Below are 22322 nucleotides of genomic sequence, written 5' to 3'. Positions count from 1 at the left end.
AAACTTCTTGGACAAGAACCACCCCACTAGCAAACTGAGGTTTTGTATCTTTGTATTCAGAACATAGGAAAGAGGAAGGCAAATACAGTGCACTTACCATGGGTGTTTTAGAAGAGTTTAAAGATCTCAAATGACGCTGAACAACTTCAGCTACAATACAATGAAATATGTTCAATATTTAGTTAAATGCAAATTTGAAAAATCAGAATGAGGATCTATAATGATCCATCTTTGGAGACTAAGGGGCGGATAGTCAGGTCAAGAGGAAAGTCATTTGAACAGACAAACACAATGTGAACAAAAAACTTCTCCTGACCCAGGTGTGTGCCCCTGGACCACCAAGGATGATAGCGATCACTTTTGCAACACAAATTACGATCATGGTAAGTCATTACAAATTTTATGCACAATTTAACATACTTTCATAAAATCATATTCCTACATATATCTTGCAACAAAATCACTACCTTGTCTTTTGTCAGGTTTCTGAAAAGCGAGACCCATTTCAAGTTGTTCGATGCACCAATTCAGCTCGCACTGAAACTTGTCTTCTGCTGACTATAAAATAAATTTTACAATTTTAAACAATGCACAACTAAATGTAGACAACGTCACACTGTGGTGAACAACCAGCTAGGTCAAAAGGAAGATAACACAGGCCCGGGGGGGGGACTCCCATATGGAGTGGACGGGGATGCTTGTCGGAAATTTTGAATTTAACCCCTAAAAGAGACCAATCTGGGCGTGGCCGAAGTTTATGCAGACCCCTAAAAGAGACCAGTTTATAAAACAGACAAATAAAAGTACAGTGACTTTTAATGATGGCGAATTTTTTTACATGAATTGAGTAAATATAAAGAATCAAAATTCTTTCTGTTTTGTTATTTCTTCGCGTGCAACCCTTAACGAGACCTTGACGGCTAAAAATAATGGGATTTTTCCCAGAACACCCTAAGCGAGACCAAAATCCTAAATTTACACCCCTAAGCGAGACGACGAGCATCCCCGCCCATTCCATATGGGAGTCCCCCTCCCGGGAACACAGGATAATATGTCAGGTGTGGGAGGTGCTTTGACACGGTCAAAAAGAAGATAACACAGGATCATATGTCAGGGGTGAGAGGTGCTTTGACAAAGAAAATTAGTACTGAGATTAATCTTTTCACCTGACTAGCTTCTTGTGTTTTATCTCCGACATTTTCAGGTGTATTTTCTGTTGAAACATTGACTGACTCCTGAAAAATATGCGAGAAAACACACCATTTATTTAACATGTTTTGAACATAGTTTGAAGTTTATTCCAGAGACGATACCTGAAGTTTCTGTTCCTGCTTTTTACGCTTTGCAGCTTCCTTCTTCTTTCGGTTTTTCCGCTGTTTTGCAGTAAGTTCTTTCTCCGCTTCTCCATCCGCCATGTTGGATCTTCCTACCTAGCTCATCCAATCAAATCAAAGAACATTGAGATATTTCAACCAATGAAAAGGCGAAGATGTAGCCAATCAAATGTCACGGTACGGCAAATGCGCGCGTTACCGGAAATCCAACGGTTTGTTTACAAACAGACACTTCAATGGCTTCCGTAATGGACGTTGAATTGCCGGCTCGTTATTTTTTCAGTGACGCGGTTGATTTTTACCACGAGTTTCACGGCGAATGTGAAGACTGTGGACGTATAGTTCCAGAGTGGTCGCTGTTGCAATGTCAGTATGGCTTTTGTGGGAAATTTTTCTGCCAAAACTGTGGATTTCGTTGTCGAAGATGTGGCGACCATGAAGCCCGCGCAGTTTCTGTTTGCTCGTCTCACGCGAGGCTCGTTTACCCACCTTGCGATGGATGTAAGAAACAATTCTGTGATGTATGTTCCCAAATATCTGTGACACAGGTACGTATATAATCAGCCTTATTTTATGGTAACGTGGCATATCAGCGTACAAAGGAAAAATATATATTGTACATAAATTTTAGTTTGTGTACATCGTTGTGAAATAATTATTTACCGGCTTTCTGCGTCAAAACCACAGAAAAAAAACAAAGGTTTCGCGCCGAGGATGAACTTGATCTCGAATCAACAGAATAGCTAAGACAAAGCGAACCACGTTTTAGGATTTAATAATTAATACGTCGATACTGATTTTTTTCGCTTTGAATGAAACGTTCCTTTGTGGAGATTGCCAAAATTTAAAATTAAGCTTTTTACGTCTTTGTTTTGCAAGTCTACGTCCTTGAGGGAATATTTTTTTATCTTACACTGTAAGAGATATGTTCTAGTTTTTTTGAAGATAACAGACAGATAACAAGTGTCATTTAGTGAAGAGAAGTCGCAGTACGGTTGTAAACAAACGGTGTGGTGATGGGATCGAAAAGGGACTTTGTATTTCTTCTTACAAGAATACATTTTGCATATTGACTCCGCTTCTCTTTGTCTTGAAGTGCAAATCCTGTCTGAAGCATTTCTGCTCCAAGTGCCAAAGTCAAGAAAACGAGAACATTGTCAAGAGTGGAACATGTGACCAGTGCGATATTAAAGTACTCCGCACCCTGCAAGAGATTTGCCGCAGCAATATCAGGCACACAATCAAGGGAGCCATTGGAGTTGCTGGGTCCTCTGCCGACATGTTACAATCAAGAGATATTGACCAAAATGTGCAACGTCTTCCTCTCCCTGGTCCTGTGAAGAACTATGTATGCTATAAATAAGATCTACCCTCCCTGCCCCCACCACTCCCCTGCCCTGCTCAAATGAATGGCAGAGGAAAAATGCAAATTGACACAAATTAGGGACAAAAAAAAATTCTCAAGTTAAGCATTTGTGATAACTGAAAAGCACAAATGTTTGAGATCCAAAGATTCTCAGATGATAGGTACCGGTGAAACGATGTTAAATTTTCAATATCAGATAGTGTGACTTGAGTTATTAACAGTAAGACTGATAGAAATTTAGAATTTTGAACTGAAAAATGCAAAATAATTAATGTTGACATATTTCTCAACTAATTGTGTTTTTAGAACTAGACTGCAGTTAGGTATATTAAATGAGTTCAAGTTGGTTGAATCAAAGTAAGAGTAAAATTTTCCATTAAATAATATATGAATTTATTTCATCCAGGATGTTATTTTTTTCCTCCAGTAACTGAGTTCTGTTCAGCTATGCAGAAATATACCACCCTGCATGCTATATTGTTGTACTTTGGAAAGCATCATTTATTTGCCAGCAAACTACAGAAACAATAATTGTAGATAGATTGTTGTAGCATAGTACCATGTGAAAAAAGTGTCAGAGTGACAGTTGAAAATAAAGTAACTACATTCAGCTGTTCAACTCATGGTGTATTACTGTAGAATTCATTTGCACAATAATCGTGGCATTGAGCACATCCCAAAATGTTTCCCCACCCCTCTTTATTTGCATCATAGATTAAAACAAGAACATGAGAAAGACAAGGTTGCAACATTTCCTCATTTCTCTGGAGTTTTGAAAGAACATTTAGAAACAAATGAAGAAACAAACAGTTTATTGAATTAAAAAAGCTCGAAAATTTTTGAAAGAAACTAATCAGTGTGCATACATTTACACAATGCGAAATTAACAATTTGACCACACAAATTCTCTAAAGTGTGAAGTTTAATACTAAGATATAATTGGAATCATTATTTGAAGAATTCTACTAAAACAATTAGATTATTCACTCACGATTTCTATGAGGCGATAGTTGATTTGGCCTTCAGCCTCATCAACTATCACCTCATAGAAATCTCCAGCTCATAATCTAATTGTTAATTAGAATGCAACTAGCTTTTATTATCACCCGTGGGAGGTAAATATGTTAGTTAATAACACAACTTAACATATTGAAGCAAAATTAAAGACAACATCAAACAATGAAAAACCATTTTATTTTACAAATTTTGAGACAAACAATCTTTTAAACGGCAGTAACATACAGTTAATTTCTAATTGAGGTCATCAATTTTATTTACATTTAATAAAATACATTTTGTGGATAAAATGATATTATAAATCTTGACATTTTTCTTTAGTTTATGAAACTTAGGGACAGATGAACTGTTTGCAAAATAATTATTATGCAAAGATATTATTTTCGCTTTTTATTAGGAAACATTACAGTATCTCCTGTGAAAATATGTTTCTTTAAATCATCATTTCCTCACAAAATGATTTTCTAGCTATCATTGACATGTAGAATACAAGCAGACTCCCTAACCTTTTTATCATACAGGCAAAACAAAGAAAAAAGAAAGGGAATATTGCCAAGCCAGGGCTGCAGCTAGTAACAGTAATTTTTGTTTTTGTTGTTCATAGTCAGGTGAGCATATAAAAACACCCTAAATACCAAGGAAGAGAATTTAACCATGGAAACTGCCTCAGCCAAAATTTTTTTCCGGCTACGGCCCTGCAAGCACAATCAATCTGTTTTGTTATAAACATTGGTTTGGCTTTTACAGCGGTTATAAATCACATGCAACCATCAGCGCAAAAGCGTCTAGACAAAACCTAAGTTTTGGTGGACGTCAATCATCTCCGCCTCCTTACCGACTGTATGCAAAATTTACAAAAAAGTCTTAAACCTTGCAGCGGTCCACTCATAAAAATTATCATTTTACTTTCAGTGTGCTCGGCTAGCTCACTAAATACAGTGGCATTAATATTCCTTGAAATGAAGACGGGCAGATCGGGTTTCTCAATGGCCATTCGCATGCATGAATGACCCCTTGAAATGAAGACAGGCGGATCGCGTTTCTCAATGGCCATTCGCATGCATGAATGACCCTGAGATCAGGCAAATCTACATGCAAACTAAATTATTTCAGTTTGTACATGTTTGTCTTGGGGCTATGGACTGAAGAAGACTTAAACTTCTTATAAACCTTATAATTTTGTAAGGTAATAAGTTATAAGTTTTACAGGTTTAAGTGTTGTTCAGTCTATAGCCCCAAGAAAAATACATGCAGAAATAATTTGTTCACTCACATGTAGATTTGCTTGATTTTGGGGTCATTCATGCATGCGGATGGTCGTTGGAAAAACCCAACAAACATCTTCATTAATAGATTTCAAGGAATGTTTAATGCCAATGTATTTAGAGAGCTAGCCGTACATACCGAAAGTAAAATGACAATTTTTACGAGTGGACTGCTGTGAGGTTTCAGACTTTTTTTTTCAGAGGGTGAGCCACAAAAATGATGATCGAGATGTACATGTATGAAGATTTCATGTGATATTGGTTTTTGAACCCATTAAGCTCTTATAACAACAGCAATTCTTCCCTGCTTATCTTTTTTTCAATAATTTTAAAAATAATTTCCCAGAGGAAAATTGCATGACTATTGATTTCCTAAGATAAATATTTTAATACCTGTTAGTCTAACGGTCAGACTGCCAGGAACAAATCACTAAAATTATGGGATTAAAAGCTGAGTAAATTAAAATAAATTTAAACTCTCTATAACTATGTATTGATATTAAATTTTTATGCTAAATTTATTTGAAACTACTACAAATTGTGTGCATTTTGTTGTCTAGTTATTAGCAAGGTTCTCTAGACAGTGTTCCATGTATTCATGTGTTAAATTGTATCTTGTAATCATTCCCACAAGCTGAAAGAAACACAATACAAACTAAGTAAAAATAAATATAATTGTACAACATTGTTCTTACTCGCTAGTGATTTAGTACTTAATACACTGGAAAAGGATCAAAAAACATTAAATAAATTATTCTCTCATAAGCAAATAATACAGTTTGATAAATTATCTGCCCACGTAGCCAAATTGACTCCATGAGCATGTGCTTCCCAATTGTCAATATTCTATTATAAACAAGAATCGCATTTACAGTAAAAGTGAAACTAACTAAGCAGAAATATGGTACAGCATTATTCTTAACTGTTAGTGATGTAGTAAAAATAAAAGAAGATTGTCAATAACTTCATTAGAAATATGAACTCGTCTGATGATTTTTACAATTACATGCTAAAGAGAAGTTATATAATGTCCTGAATTTTAGATTGCTGACTGGAAATGGAGGGCTATAAAAATAACAGTGACCTTACCTGCCCCTTGCTATTAACCACTATCAAATGTCGCAGGCCCATTGTTCTAAACAGGTTGAACACTAGTGGCACAGGAGTCCAAGGAAACACCATATATGGGCAGGGATTCATATAAGGTGTAACATCCTAAAAGAAAATGAAGTTACCCAATCATTACTGCAGCTTGCATCTAATTAAGCATGAACATGTGATGCTCAAACATGCTCTAATTGGGTGTCAAATGAAGGATTATTGGTCATCAAACATTTGAAGTTTAGCAGACCATGGTGCAAACTTTCGTGCTAATTAAAGTTCAGCATACGAAATGGCAGAAAGATTGGACATTGAAGACTTCTTCAGAGAAATTGACCCTGACCTGTGTCAATATGCATAGTTTCACCTTTCACAAAAGTGGTTTTACATCTAAAATAACCATGAAATATCAGCGGGAGCAAGGCTTTCAGAGTCTTTCAGTATTATATCCCCTGAAGGACAACAACGCGAAAGTTCTTGTTACGGTCTGCTAAACAAGGACAACACTTTGAAATATGTAGCTCAGATCCCTCCCTATTTAGGTCCTCTCCCCCTTAAAATATCTTAAAAAGAAATCATTCAAACTCTACATACCATAATTTTTTGCTGGTCTTCAAATTCAATGTGTAAATCATGGATGTCAGGAAATCTTGGGTACTCTTCTGTCATACTTTCAAAATTGAGCTCTGGTCGAGTAGTTCTCTGAAATGGTACAATAATGTTTTACATTGAAAAATAACAAGTTGTTTCGTAGCTAAGGATGTTAATGAGAAAGGGTAAGTCATCATGAGCCTTGTGGCCCACAACTGCAACTGTTCAACTCCAGGTTCTGCAGCACGAAACACTCAAACAGGAGTCATCCTAGCCCTGCTGGACTGGATGCCACTCCATGGCAGGCAACTCCGCAGCACTCTGTCAAGTTGCCCTCATTGTCAATTGGCTCCTGGGTGGGGAAGCACCACAAGAGTAAAGCATCTTGCCCAAGAACACCACATCAAGACACTGGCCAGGGCTTTAACCTGCACCACTCTGTCTGGATACCAATGACCTGACACGTAGGCCCTTCCGTCTCCAACCCTTAATGCAGGATTACACTAAGAAAAAAAGCTCACTGCACTTCTCTGGCATACAGTTGAATCTGCAACTTTACCTCTAACCATTTCAGCCCATACCAAATCATACAGAAACTTGTGGACAGGACATGAAGTTATAATCCATATGACATCTATACTGTCTTGTCACTGGATTTACCTGGGAATTCTCTGAGTAGAAGATTTCTCTCTTTAGCAGAGTTACTAGCTGTGACCTTAGGATGATCCCATGGAATGTCAGAGCCTGAGACTCCTCTTCATCTGTGTGTCTTACAGCAGGGACAACACTAGAACCTGATGCACTGGGATAGACATCTGTTAAAAAAAATGCACAATCAAACCTTACCAGAGTTTTCTTCTGTAAAAAACAACTTTTAATTAATAAATAAAAGAAACTGAACATCCACAATCAGACAAACCATTTTAAGATCCCAGCGAGACCAGTTATCATGGTTGGTAAAGATAAAAGCAAATAATTACAGACTAGTCATTACATGAACAATCAATTCATCAACCTTTCACCGCAGTATAGAATACTGTGGTCCCCTCTATTCATATTTTGGATTATTCACACTATTTTCACAAGCTCTTTCAAGGTTGGAGCACCTCGTTTGTTTGCCACCCAGAACTTGCATTGTTCCCTAAAATTTTTTGCGAAAGTTCCTTGTTCCCATGAAATACATTTTTCAGACTCCTTTGTGCGCCAAACCCCTGGGAGGACATGGGGTGGTGATAGAGGGTGCCTGAGTGAACTGTATACTGAAAAGTAAATACCAGTAATAATTTATACTTTACATATAAAATAAGTATGTGCTGCTTCATAACTGCTATAATTTTTTGAAATTCTGTCCTGCATTGCACACTTACCATCATCGTCATCAGCTGTTAGTCCTTCATTATCCAAGTAATTAGTAACCAAATTTGAGACCACTGGAACTGAGGATGAGACTAAGAGAGAATCCTGATCACCTTCACTTAGCAGTCTTTTTCTTTTTATATTCATGCGGTGACTTTCTGGATGGTGTTCTGAACCAGATCTTAATCTATGCAGTAAACTATTCTCCACTCCACTTGTTACAGTCCGTCGCAGCTTCTGTTCACTTGTTAAACTGGAAAATGTAGTTGTACGAGCAAATTGCTCGTTAGATGAATCGACATTGTGCACAAAGTTATTTCCAGAGGTGTCTTGTTGAGTGGTTTTGTCGATAGTCACTACTGGGAATGCATTGTGTGCTGTTGTTTTGAGAATTCCAACAATTGAGTGGACTCTTGTGTGAGGATAAATATAGGACAGGCATGACTCCATGATGTCAGAAGCTTTTAACCTGTGTGCAGTAAAGGAAATTAATTTACAATAATCAAACATACCTTATTCAAAATTAGAGTTGTCAGACGTTCTGATGTTTCAAACATCATTTTCAAGGCAAAAGTAAAAATATTGAGGCGACACAGGAGTAAAAATAAGTGAAAACCATCAATTAAAAACATTATCAGTATAATTTTTGTCAATGAAACACTCAAATTAGTTTCAGCACTTTTTGAGCACCAAAAAGTTGTTGATTAAATTCAGTTTTGACATTCTGTGCTTCTTGAGCATGTGTTTTCCAACTGAGGGATTTAAAGAGCTATGCTCTGTCATACATTGGTGTTGATGTTGGTTAGTGGATCCAACATAGTCTGTATTGCATGTACCACATGGAAAATAGTACATGATGCATTGCTGACTGATGATCTTGGGTTTTAGCTCCTTCGGTTTTAAGATGCTTCAGACTTTCCGGTTTCAAGGAACACGGGCTGATAGCTCGTTTCAGAGCATGCTACAACCCTTGCAATACCTGTACATTTCCTGAGGTGCTGTCCATTCAAGAAGAGGAACGCTCCTTAATTTGATGTGAATGTCATAAAGCCCTTCATTAAACAAATCTCCAGACCACTTTGCAACCTGCGGGGAAAAGTGTATCAACTTACATCAGACACAGTTATTTTAACTCATACATGTACATGTACGTTTACGGAATTCCTTTTCACAATGGATATATTTAAATAATTTATGCAAAGATAGCCCTATAGAGAACTTTACTAATTGCCACTTATTTAAAAACAAGAACAATTGGTCCCCTATCTAGGGACAACATAGCTTCTCAGCTTTTGTTTTGTCTTTAATTACAGTCCAACAGGTGTCTGTACAAGATGAGATTCAATGCAGAATTCTTCTCATTGTAAAGGAGCACATTGGTCTGCTCGCAGAGGCTTGATCTACTTTGAAGCAAAGTAAAACCAGGGGTGAATGAGGCCAGATCACAAAATATTGGTCAACAGATGCAAGTTGGACAAAAGTTTGCTTCAGATTTTATCACCTATCTTCAGCAGGGGGAGGTGGGGAAGGGGGGCAAATGAGTCAGCACCAAGTGACGGTTGACATCCTCTCTGCTAGATGACTGAAAACTTGTCAACTCCCGTGGTTATATATGGGTTATTGACCAAGTGTGAGGTCAAGATGGCTGGATATTGGCCAAGTTCTTTTTTTGCGAGTTTATGGACCGAGACGGAGTTGAGGTCCATAAACTCGCAAAAAAGAATGAGGCCAATATCCAGCCATCTTGACCACACAAGCTTGTTAATAAAGGATTTATTATATGGCTTTCGGGGAAATTTTTCTTGTGGGACACGGCGGGTAGTCCTGAGCGGGCAAGATAACTCTATCTTGCCCGCTCAGGTAGCCAATCACAGTGCAGGATTTGATTCTTACCCGCTCAAAGAGCCAGCCACACAATAAGATGAAATAATGATAAGTCCAGACAATAATCAAAGAAAATGCATGGGGGTTGGAAGTTAAATAATGACAAGAGTCAACTCATTACTGCACAGATATAGTTTCATAGTAAGCTACTTACAGAACCTGTAAATTAAAGTAGGTACACCGTACATAAAAAAAAGCAGGATTATACATACCATGAGTGTTATCATGATTGGCAGGCCATAACTGATTTCATTGGTTGATTCTATTAGGATGACAGTCAAGCTGATTGTCATGCGCACAACTCCCCCCAAGAATGATGCTGCTCCTATCAGTGCAAATGTTCCATGATATGTGTGCTGGTATCCCAACAGCCTGAAAAACACATCACATTATTATGACCTGGCTCATGGTGTTAAAATGCATTAATCATCCTTCCAGGAGAGATAGCTACAGTTGTTACATTGCCACCCATGTTTAACAGACTTCGTAAATTCATTAAATAGGTTTAGATTTTTTTTCTTTTGGTTTAACAGTTGTTGTCATGCATATGCCCAATCAACTTAATTACCTTTAATAAAGATAAAGATAAAGATAACTGTTATTTAAGAAAAGCACTCTTGCTATGCAAAGGTACCTCTAGACTACATAAACATGTATCTAAGCGCAACTTGTCCTGGCAGGTAGTGGTTTACTTGGAAAGCTCAGTGAAAGTATTTTGCCATTACCTGCAAAGTTCTCCAATAAAGCGGCCATAAGCTGCACCACACAACAAGCAAGGAACAAACAGACCACTAGGAACACTGGCACCATATGTCCAGCAGGCCAGGAAGTAGAAACAGATGAAAAAGATCCCCAGGGATGTCAGACTAAAGGCACCTGATGAGTAATCAGACAGATACTAACTGAAGGATACATGTATGTCATGCAATGCATTATTGTCAAAATGCATTATTGTCAAAATGACAATTTACACATTATCCAACAGCTTGATGTTAAAATCGTCAGTGACTGGTCCTACAGTGTCTTGGATATTTCAGACAATGATGCAATGTAGTGCTATGCCAACTTACATTCTCACTTCTGAACATAACCACCTTTAGTTAGTATAGGTAATCGTATGAATACGAGTACAATTAAGGCTTAACACTACAAGTGATATTTGAAAATTCCCTCACAATTGCACGAGCCTTTAGACAAGTGCAATTTGAAAGAATTTGCTTCCATCTGATTACTCATTTATTATATGACTGGGAAAATAACAAAAGTGTGAGCATTAATTTCACTGCAGTGCAAAATAAAACTTAACAGTATATTGGCCTGGTCTGAGCAATTGCAATGACAGTCTGAAGTAATTTTTTGCAGTTATATATTAAATAACATTAATACTAGCCAAGATGGTCAACCTAGGAGTGGAGAATTAATTTTGTGTACTTACAGGAACCACAGAAAATGATGAGCTAAATAACAGACCAAGACCTACTCTTTAAAGAATTATTTTTTAGCAGTTTGCATTGTAAGTTAGAGGAAAGTTCTGTTGCAGGAAGTAATTAAGGCCGCTGTCTAGTATCATCTAAGCTAGTTACAAGCTATCACAACACAGACATTTACCATCGAGATGGAAAAGTTGCCTGATTGCTGACTCCTGAGAGGTAAAGAACAATGTGGCCATGTCATTGAACTGTCCATCTTGACAAAAGTAAGGCTTGGTGTCATTCCCCTTAGTGCTGCCCTGTAGAAAGGAAAACTGTTCTGTAAATGTGTAAACTACACTCAACTTGTACAATGAGGCTGTATCTAAAGAACAATAACTACTGTAGTTATAAAGTACAGTGTCTCACTAAGAGTTAAATTTTCAAAGGAAATCTTTGTGACAATCCATTACTGGTCAAGAGTATAATTATATATTAAAATAATCTCTCTAGTGTAATCAGTTCCATTCTTCATAACCCCTCTTAATCTCCGATTGCACAAAGATTTTTTTTTTCAATATTTGCTAAGATTAGAGCAGGAGGGTATGGAGAACAAGACTGCAAGTTGAATCTCACAGATTTCCACTATAATGTCTTAATACCAAGTTAGAGCACATTGTTTAGTATACTACCATTTTTGCAAAACAGATTCAACTAGTACAATGAGGCTGTATTTATAGAAAAAATTATAAAATTGGTTTTAGAATACAATCTCTCCATACTGGTATTTATAAATGATGTGAGGAAATACTTATAACAGTCTATTACTAGTCAAGAGTACATGTACATATAAAATCATTTCTCCATAAAGTTAAAACAAGTGCCATTATCCGTACCGTCCATTCTTGGTTTTGTATTGATTTTACAAACTTTACAAAAGTAGTACATGAATGCTAGGTGAATTTCAGAGTTTTCCACTTTCATGTCACACTGTATACAGCATCAAAATGATGTTAGACTTACAGGAGGAAGTGTCTTGCAGCGTGCAAGGTATATTGGACCAAAGAATGCTACTGAAGTGGTGAGAAAACCAACCAGAACAGCTTCAAGAATCCTATAATATGCAAAAACAGACAATAAAAACTGGATAGTACAACTACAGCTTTCTGGAGCTGCTATTTTAAATAACCATCCAAGAAAATAAATGATCCACAACTTGTAATTTTACATATATCCTCATAGAATACAGTTTGTTTGATTTGATGACTTGAAAAACCAATATATAACCAGCTGAAGATAAAATATTTTTAAAATTTGGAACATGACATTCTATGACTTTATATTAATCAATCTTACCAAAATTTCTTAATGTTTGTTACAAGAATTCTTGAAGTAAATAAAGATGGGCCAGCACGCCTAGATCATTATATCAGTTAATCATTATTAATTTTAGTGGAATCAAGTCATGTGTTATGCCCACGATGTCTTTACTGTGGAAAAAGAAACTTTTAGTTATGTCGTAGTATAACTAAAGTCAAGAGTAGTTTTCACTTGCATTTTTACAATAGTACACTTAATGTTTGGTGTAAAACACAGGTGCCACTTTCTCATCCAATCAGAAGCAATTATACCAAGACCAGTGGTGACTCACTCGAACTCTCAAGCTTTGCGTCAGATACATGTATGTCCTCTTAGTTTTGATTGGTCCATCAGTACACCAGATTGTCTGTGCCCTTTGTGATTGGCCAGAGTGATAACTTTGAAACACTCAGTTGAAAACTACTCTAACTTACTATTGAAGTTATTAAATTACCTAACATGCTTAGCTCGTGAATAGACATGCAAGATGCGATGGACTGTGAGATGTTTGTTCAAAGCATTGAACCAGGCTCCAAGAAGACCACCAACAAAGCCCATAGCAATGAAGATCAGAACATCCTGTAGGTTCCACAGATCACACTTCTCTGTTCCTTCCTTACACTTTGAATCAAAACATAACTACCAGTCAGAGTTGATGAGTAACTCACAGTACAGCTTATTTTCAACTATAGTTACAGCTTAACTCCATTTGTTTGCATCTACTTTGAACATGGAAGGTTGTCCTGCATTCAATGGTTGGTTCCTGGACCAAAAACCTGTGTCTTAAAAATCAATACCTGAAAGTGATTTATGCTTGTTTTACTTTTAGAAATGCGGGGCTCACAGATGATTAAACATTTGCATTGAGACATTAAACAGTTGCTATTGTCTCCTCGCCTTCAGTATCATGGTTAAAATGTGTAGAGAAAATTAGTCCTTCATGTTTTTGTTTTCTGCTCTGAACATTATGACAGCATTTCTCTCAATAGGAATCATTTGAAATATACACCACATCAAAATTTAAAGTATTATACATAAATTGTCAAAAAAAATTAGGTAATGCACCCTGAAGTCTCCAAAGTTGAGCAAGCCAGGCTGATTGAATAAACCCCAGCCATAACCAAAAATACCAGTCAAACAAAAGTTCAATGTGAATGTGGAAGCCATGGAACAGAAAAACTGAAAAAGAGATCAAGAAAGAAACATTATTTTACGCATAATTTGTAATCTTTAAAATCCCAGTTCGTAGGAGACAAAGTGTGTTGGACTCTTGATCTGGCAGACCAGGTTCCAGAACTAATACCTAAAGATACTTTATTCTCAAACTCATTAATAATTCATCAAGTTTAAATAGACAAACAAAATCATGACGGTGACAGTGTTTGGATATCTGATCTTAATTAGCATAGATTTTTATGAGTTCATTTCTCCATTTTCTACTTACTTTTAGTTTCAATTGAGATGATGAATCAAACACTCAAGACAGTGTTTTACCAAATCAAACTCCTCAAAGTTCATCAAAAATACTCCCCTGTGCATCACATTTTCAACTCTCCTCTCGTTGTTTTGAATGTGGTCAAACACAGTCTTTCATGTCTGATATATTACCTCTCACAGTGTTTTTCCCCAGTTGGATAAAAGAAAAGAAAACTAAAAAAAATGCTAGGAGACAACCTGTGATGAACTAGCATCCTATCCAAAGGGAGACTAACAAATGAACATATTCATTTCTATAAACTTTCTGCTAAACCGTAATTTATAAGCTCCAATGTGGGCCTGTGTCATTAGTCAGCTTGCTCATTACAAAGTCAGTACAAAACTATGATACAAGCATAAAAATCAAAGTCAAAATGTAGATTGTGTACTTATAGGCCTGTTTACTTTGCTTTAAGTTTTAGTGACAAATCATGGAGGATTGATTTCCGAACATTGTTACAATATGTTCTACTGGAAATAAAAGTAATCTTACACTTCTCCATGTGAGTGCTTGGTTCCAAAATGAGCTTCCTTCCTCCAAGCTAAATAACACCCCTCCTATGGGAGCCCCAAAAGCTGCTGGAATTAAAAAATGAATATTTAATGTATTACATTTGAAATAATAGAATCTTTGTCATAACTATTTTAATTCATAATCTAACAACATAGATTTCTAGTAAGATAAATTATTACTATAATGGCTAATAACAGTACCTGCTACTCCAGCAGCTGCACCTCCCGACACAAAATCTCTTTTCTCTCTGATGTGATTTGAAAGAAAAAAAAATTAAATTGAGATCCATTCTGCTGTTATTTCAAAACTTACACATTTAAAATCAAGATTCTTGTTATGTGGAATGTCAGCTGTATACACCGTATATACATGTACATGTAATAACAAAATTATAGCACTATTTAAGCTCACCATAACCTCAAATCATGTGCTCTTTTTATACACAATATATTAATTAAAATGTTTTCGTCAATATAGTTTAACCAACAGATTTAAGCATATTAACCTGAGGAGACTATTTAGTGAGGCTGGAACAGCTGAAACACGTTTGATGGACACAATCCCCTCAGCTCTCAGGTCAACTCTAATTTGAAAACTTCCTTTAATATACCAACAATGAATAGAATTACCTGTCTGTTCGGAAGTACGGAAAATCAAAGTTGATTTTTCTAAATGCAATACTTTGAAACTGTTAAGGAAGAAAAAAGGAAATGCTTTATCGTGCGATTGAAAGTGGATTTCATCTTAAGTGTATTTTGTGTGATTATTTAATAATAATTTAAAGTAATTATAGATAAATGAAACATTGACAAAAAGAACAACAAACTGTGTATTACGCACATATAAGTTACAATCAGTATTTATCTACCAGACACATGGTTGTAAGATCCTACTAATTTAGAAATAATTAAATTTTTAAAGTTACTTTACTACCTGGGGTACTCCAGCACCTATAATTGCACCACTGTGGATCATTGGTCCTTCTTTCCCGACAAATAAACCTGAATGATGCAAAACATAGCAGTAACATAACAGTCAGGAAGATGTGGTGAAAATATGGTATGAATTCATTTTAATTTCTAATTTCCGAAATAAAACACAGAGGGTCTGAGCCATCGCTTCAGGATTAGCAGGTTTGCATACATGTAACACTTTTGTCCTCATCCTTTCATCTAATTATAATTATATACAGAAGTGTGCAGTATTAGGAATATGTCCTCAGTAGAAAGCCACCTATCTGTTAATGACAAAAGTAATGTTTTCGGTCTCCTTACCTCCAGCAACACTAAACAACACACCAACTGCTTTACATATTAGGGTTTTAAGTCGCACCACATGAGGAACCTGCAATCCAAACATTTTGTGTACTGGTATTAAGAACCTCACTTGGTCTCAGAAGTATACAGTATGCCAGAATGACACTGAGCAGAAATACAACAGTACAGAATTTCAAATTGGTCCATTCTGAGAAAGGGTAAACATTAATTTATTATGCACATTATGTTTAACGAGCATTTTTCCTGGATGTACTTGTAATTCAAGGATTTCATTCAGGGCAAAACTTTTTAAACTGAACTTCTTTATAAGAAAAACTTTCCTCTCGATTGTCTGAGACCAGACAGGCAAAATCATCCTCACAGCTGGTCAATTTGCCTGGTGACTGGCCCTTAATGAAAGCCCTAGTATTTGCTGCATTCCTATGCTCAAATTCTCTGGGACTGTCATAAGAAGCTGGCAAATGGGAAGTTAAAATATACATCTATGTCAAGAAACATTATTGCTGCACCAGAGCCAATTAGCAACTCAAAATTATAGTCGAGATTCTGGTCATGATCAACTGAGTAATGACAGTCCTGATAGGACTGTAAAGTACCATCATGATTGCATTCACGTGCTAGCTAGGTAATTATCGAATAACAACTAACCTTCACTCCATTCAGGTAACACTTGATTTCAGGAATTCCACTTCCAGCTGCCACAGGCTAAAACAAATCAGAAATAAAAAAGTCTGAATCTGTGGATTTCCCTAGAGTGGCTTTTTTTAATTCTCTGATTCATGAGGTAAGCTGTCCAGGTAGCATTGTTCATATCTATAATTTATGGCTTGCCTTCTGGCATCCATTCCTTGTTCTCCCCACCAGCTAGGAAAGTGATAAACTAAATATCTTAATTGCATGAAAAACATGGAGAATACTGAGCATACTGTCCGATAGATTTTGTTTTCATTGCAACAGAATTAATATATAGCTAATACAGGACCAAGTGTTGTTTAATATTGACATAATTTGACAAGAAAAATTATCGGAACTGCCAAATTGGGAGATTGGCCATAGGTAGAGTACAGTACAGTAATTAGCAACTCAAGAATTTCTTTAATCTGGACAGTTATTTCCAAATTACTGGAAAAGCTATAATAATATACTATACTATATACATCAAAAAACAATTAGCAACATATGCTTGATTGACAATAATATATATGGAGATTAAAATGAGAAATTGGAAACTGGTTTGTCCAGGAAAAGAGGAGCTCCAATTAAAAAAAAATTTAGTAATAATTGTGATTTCTTTCAAAACAATAAATCAAATGAGAAAATTACCACCAAACCAAGATTAATAAGTGGCAGACAATATTTTCAATGGTCATAATGTTTACAGATGAAATTTTCAACATGTTGTGAGCATAGGACAAAAAAAGGTCATTAACTGTTTCCCCTATATATTGCTAGGTACATGTACATACCTCAATGGCACAAAGTATTCCAGCTATAAGACAGAACAGGCCATTAATTGCCATCAAAATAAGAAGAGTCACTGCTAGACAACCTGAAGGTGTACAAGCTATAAGAGCTGCAGTACACAGTGAAGGGTAAGTTAAGGATACACATAGGCTGCACAGAACAGAATTGAATAATAAATAAATTGCCCGTAATAACGTAATAACAGGGTGATCATAAGGCAGGGTTCCACTGTATTTTTAACAGCTAAAGGAAACTAAACAATGAGTGATTAAAGTTCACTTGTTAACTATAGCACCTTGTACTACAGTCAAGAAATACTTCTGTGAATTTGGTGGTACACTGCAGTGCAGGCATTATTTTGGAACAGAAAACTCAATAACCGTGGGTCTTCAATGCCGCCATCTGGATGGTAACTAGTAGAGGGTAGGGGAAGAAGGGGGTGGGGTCCATTTTTTCACACCTACTCCCTCTGTAAATTTTCCCTCACCCCAGCCCTCCAAAGTTTTTTGTCGTTTTTTTCTCAACTCATCACAGTTAACAAATCCAAGATGGCGGTCTAATACAAAAATGTGCACTTGTATACCTGAAATACACCTGTACTGAAGACTACTTACACGTATAGTCTGTCTGCTTGACATTGAACAACTTGTTAATATATGACCCGTTCTATGACTTGGTAAAAGATACATTTGTGGATGGTATCGAATTTCCACTTGGTTAAAAGTGTCACAAAGTAATCAATAAAAACAGCAACCTGCAAATGAGCATATTATTCAATTAAGCTTGGTTCAAATTAGTAAGTGTTATTTTTGCAAATAAGAACTCAGCTGAATAATATTATACACAACTACTTTTTATAATGTTCAATGTGCACTTATGGACGAATTACGTTTCTAGTAAGTGGTGAACCAGAAAGCAAATGAGCATCTGTATAAACATGCAAGCCATTAGGTACGTCAGTGTGCATATATGCCAAGGAACAGGTCACCGCAATCAAAAGAAAACAATAACTGCACAAAGAATTCTGACAACAAATAAATACTGCTGTACTGTTATTTTTATTATCTCACGTCCTTGCAGCTTAGTCTGGCCACTTAGTCTAGCCACACATTAGAAAACAGCAATATCATTATACACTGTCAAAAAATATGCACTCAAACCCAATGACTGGTTGCCTCCAATGTGCAATATACTGTAATTGTCACAAATTATGAAGAGATCACTACTAAATGAACAGCTTACCAAGCCTGTCAATATTCCAATGGCTCCTGTTACTATCCATCTCACAACTTCTTGTCCCAAGAGTGACTATCACATATAATAAGAAACATCATTTTGAAATGTCATGATGTGAAATTCACAAATTCTGATTGGATGAATGTGTTGCAATGTTCAGTTTCAATCACAGGAGTGAAATACTGAGCAATTCTGTGGAGTCACCAGCATATTTTATCAATTGAAAGTACATTTGTTCCTCACATGCCAAATTAGCACTTTTGCATGATTCTGACTGTGATCCACATCACCAGCAAAAATCACCCTCGCAATAGAAGGCACACCTCTGAATTTTGCCACTCATTAAAATGAATCACTGGTGTCTCATTCTTAGCCTGAAACACAAGCACTACATGAAACCAAATTTTTGTTATTTTCTCAAACAAAACAAACACTTTTAACTTTTTTACATGGCTGTTCCTCTCTCCTGCACAGATGTTCAAGCATTCGTTATATAAATCTGTTGTGCGAAGTGAGTGCAGGTGTAAAGTCCAATGGATCGATCAGCCCACACCTTCTGCCATCACCTTTCACGTAACCCTGTGCAGACCTGCACTCATATCATTCAGTGGATTCTCCCCACCAAAAATAAATTCCTTTGAGCCTCTGCGTAGGAAAGGGTGGCTGTACCTTTTTATCTCTGGATGCAAGCATCTGTGAAAAAGGTTTGTTGTAGCAAACATCATAATCAAGGCTCTGTTAAAGAAAGGGCAAAAAAGACACAAATCTAAAAACAAAAACAAAACCTTGAACTAACAGTGAATTTAAAGTAAATTTATTCGTTAAGAAAAATAAGTAAAATGAAAAGGTTGGGCACTGCATACCTTCAGGAATTGCAAGTGCCTTAAATTAAAATAGGTTTAGCTGGTACCTCATAGTCTTTACTTGGAAGTTTAGATTTTGCATGAGAATATCCCTCGGCATGAAGTTCCATCTGCCAGACAAAAAGTAGTAGTTAAGTGGTCAGTGCCGAACTGATGAGAAATAAATGGATAGCTTGATTAAGGAGAAAAATGTAACCATATGACCAATGACAAAAGTGTTGTGAATCAGAAAATAGTCTCTGTGTGAAACAGAATCACATGCCTGTGCTCCCCTGAAGCAATAGAGCACTTCATCCGTGCTTACATAACCTCATCTAGACATGAGGAGGGTTGGGAGAATTTACAGATTAATCATTGATATTAACTTTCAAGAATTCTCCCAGCCCCCCAAGAGTTTAGATGAGGCTATGTAAGCACAGAAAAAGTGCTCTATTGCTTTTATAAAATAATTCTCAAAAATACGCGCGAATCTAAAACGTCACAACTGTGTTTACATACTCTCACCTAAACACACCTATTGACCAATGAGAATGCACATAGTAGATCAGTTATTTTATAACATAATACATGTATATATATTAAGTACTCTGTTCTACCATACCAAGTCTGCTTTGGCAGCCTAACGTTTATGAAAATAAAATCAACAGTAGCATAAATTGGTCCTTTGCATGACCGGGTCATGTGAATTTGTTGATCTTAAAAAATGGCTGTGGCAAAAAAATACACGCCAGAAATGGAATAAGCATGATGAAATTAGTAACTAAAGGTTTTTAATGTAGGAGATTTGCACGTTGTCATCATTTGACTACAACTACCAGAATTCCTTTTGTTTTTTTCTTTATTATTTATTTTGAAGCCCCACTGGGGTTTAAATAACAATCGCCCTAAGTACTGTAGCATAAGAAACAGAAAAAGTGAAGGATTCTGGTAGTTGTAGTCAAATGATGCCACCATGCAAATAGTCTATTTTGAGGCTAGCCACTGATGTTTAAGTGCCAGATTTAAAAGCAGTTTCAAAGTTTGAAAATTTAGACTTGTATCTTGGATAGCAAAACTTACATGTACCTTCCAGCAGTTTTTCTCAGTATGCAAGTCTTGTTAATTTCTTAAACATTGACAGCACTGTAAAATCACTCATTAACAAGCATCTAGTCAGTGGCTTGAAATATATAGAACTGTCAGCCTTACCAATTTCATCATGCTCTGCATCCATTTCATACCACAACTATTTATTATGATTGACAAGGTCACATGACAAGATCATGCAAAGGATCTATTCAGCTTCACTCTTGATACCAGCCTTGTTGCCGCGGAAGTGTACTGGGCACAAGAGAAGTCAAAACTGGTAAGTCACAACATCACCAAGGAGTGTGCTACCTACTCAAATGATGCTTATTTGTAAGTTAATTCTTTTACCGAATCCCATGCTCCTCCCCATAGCCCTTTTTGCTTCTCTTAGCCGGCGTGATCTTGGCACAAGAAACGAAGGGCTCTGGGGACATTGAATCTCTGGGATTGGCTCTGGGATTTTTGAATTAATTCAAATTTTTTCGACTGGCCATTTGAAAACAAAGAAATCTTGGAACAGAAGTCAAAATGTTCGAGCGGATATTGCTGCCATGAAAATATGAAACAGCTGTGACCAGCCGTGCTCTTGAAGGGCCATTAGACAGCTGAACTGCAAATCGTTTAGCTTCACGGTCTGACCTCACATCAAGGCATTGAAAAGCGAAACAACCAAAATAAACTATTTAGTTGATCCACACCAGGAGTCAAAAACAAAGGGCAATAACTGAAAACTCAATGAATGCCAAAGCCTGTCAGAAAAACAATTAGACTGATGAAAACATTCTCCAAATTCATGCCACTTAACGTCTGAGACAAATTCCTCAAATCCTGCCTCAACGGCTGCCATTGACAATCCCATACAGTGTATACTATTACAAACATTACAACTGCATACAATTCATGTATCACATGAAGACCAAAAGTCCTAGAATCTAGGACTGAAAATCCTTTGTCTCCAGAGCCCTTCATTTCTCGTGTCGAGACCATGCCAGCTAAGAGAGGCGAAAAGGGCTATGGGGACGAGAATGACCAAATCCTTGAACCCAGTATATTAACATGAGAGGACATGGGAGATAAGGTCTTTAATTGTAATAGTGAAAGTGGTATTTCCTTAATTTGTTGCAGCTTTGAATTATGATTAGGACACTAGGTTTAATACTATAGCTTACTTAAATTTTAACATCGAAATCAAAGTATTTCCCGAACACCTTGCTTCATAGAGTTTAATAAAAACGTAAGCTTACAATTAACCATAAAATTGATTATGGGATGAATGTAAGCTTGATATCTCACTCACCAGTTCCTGAGAGCCTTCAGCGAATCGTTCTACTCGTTGTCCGTCCATTCAGATTACACTGTAACTCACTGTTTAATGCTTGCTGAATGGCAGAGAGAACAGCTAACAGCTAACTTAAGGTTTTCCTTCGTTCATTCATGAGCTCAAATTGTGCCTCTTTCGGACAATCGCCTGGGACGGAGGGTAAGTACGTTGTCAGACTTACCCTACAAAACCTAACGCACGTAAGCCCAGGACGTAAGGTTTCCAGCGTTATGGATAAAACTGTTGAACTTGACAACCATCAAAAGTGCAACGAAGGTCTCAGACAATACAATACTGTGCAAGTTTCGTACCTGTTCAAAGAACTTCCTCCCCATCCAGCCCTCTCGGCCCAATTCTCAGCCCACTTTCACAAACCGTATCAGCCTGGGTACGAATTTATTGTAAGAGGCTCCATATCCGA

The 22322-nt window shown here is 36.7% G+C and overlaps 3 protein-coding genes across 4 annotated transcripts in view; 1 reads left to right on the top strand and 2 right to left on the bottom strand.

Annotated features, from left to right (window-relative positions):
• The window catches only part of LOC145481993 (UPF0488 protein C8orf33 homolog), a 4746-nt gene extending 3286 nt beyond the window's left edge, over positions 1-1460 (bottom strand). The window contains exons 1-4 of the mRNA XM_081460579.1: positions 1314-1460; positions 1167-1235; positions 468-558; positions 98-150 (exon numbers count right to left, since the gene is read on the bottom strand). Of these exons, the coding sequence (XP_081316705.1) occupies positions 98-150; positions 468-558; positions 1167-1235; positions 1314-1415 (315 nt within the window). The 5' untranslated portion in view covers positions 1416-1460. The remainder of the gene's footprint in view (positions 1-97; positions 151-467; positions 559-1166; positions 1236-1313) is intronic.
• On the top strand, positions 1457-3420 carry LOC145481994 (uncharacterized). The gene is made up of 2 exons (XM_081460580.1): positions 1457-1882; positions 2431-3420. The coding sequence occupies exons 1-2, from the start codon at positions 1571-1573 to the stop codon at positions 2695-2697; spliced, it is 579 nt and encodes a 192-aa protein (XP_081316706.1). The 5' UTR covers positions 1457-1570; the 3' UTR covers positions 2698-3420.
• Positions 3421-3878: 458 nt separating this feature from the next.
• On the bottom strand, positions 3879-22242 carry LOC145481961 (H(+)/Cl(-) exchange transporter 6-like). Of its 2 annotated transcripts, none has more exons than XM_081460543.1 (25): positions 22213-22242; positions 21878-22048; positions 19560-19622; positions 19319-19384; positions 18656-18721; positions 18101-18167; positions 17416-17522; positions 16598-16654; positions 15947-16016; positions 15606-15673; positions 15302-15360; positions 14873-14919; positions 14652-14737; positions 13748-13861; positions 13137-13303; positions 12347-12437; positions 11523-11643; positions 10640-10790; positions 10127-10286; positions 9010-9116; positions 8042-8499; positions 7335-7489; positions 6678-6785; positions 6072-6197; positions 3879-5616 (listed from the first exon to the last, which is right to left on the bottom strand). In XM_081460543.1, the coding sequence occupies exons 2-25, from the start codon at positions 21923-21925 to the stop codon at positions 5539-5541; spliced, it is 2640 nt and encodes an 879-aa protein (XP_081316669.1). In that variant the 5' UTR covers positions 21926-22048; positions 22213-22242; the 3' UTR covers positions 3879-5538. The 2 variants fall into 2 exon arrangements, with proteins under 2 accessions (XP_081316669.1, XP_081316670.1); XM_081460544.1 differs by adding an exon at positions 20701-20832 and having other exon boundaries at positions 21878-22233.
• Positions 22243-22322: the final 80 nt, after the last annotated feature.

The sequence above is a fragment of the Orbicella franksi genome, chromosome 3, assembly GCF_964199315.1.
Source record: "Orbicella franksi chromosome 3, jaOrbFran1.1, whole genome shotgun sequence".
Taxonomy (NCBI): Eukaryota; Metazoa; Cnidaria; class Anthozoa; order Scleractinia; family Merulinidae; genus Orbicella; species Orbicella franksi.
The sequence above is the reverse complement of the archived record's forward strand: the minus strand, read 5'-3'. Positions and strand labels throughout refer to the sequence as shown.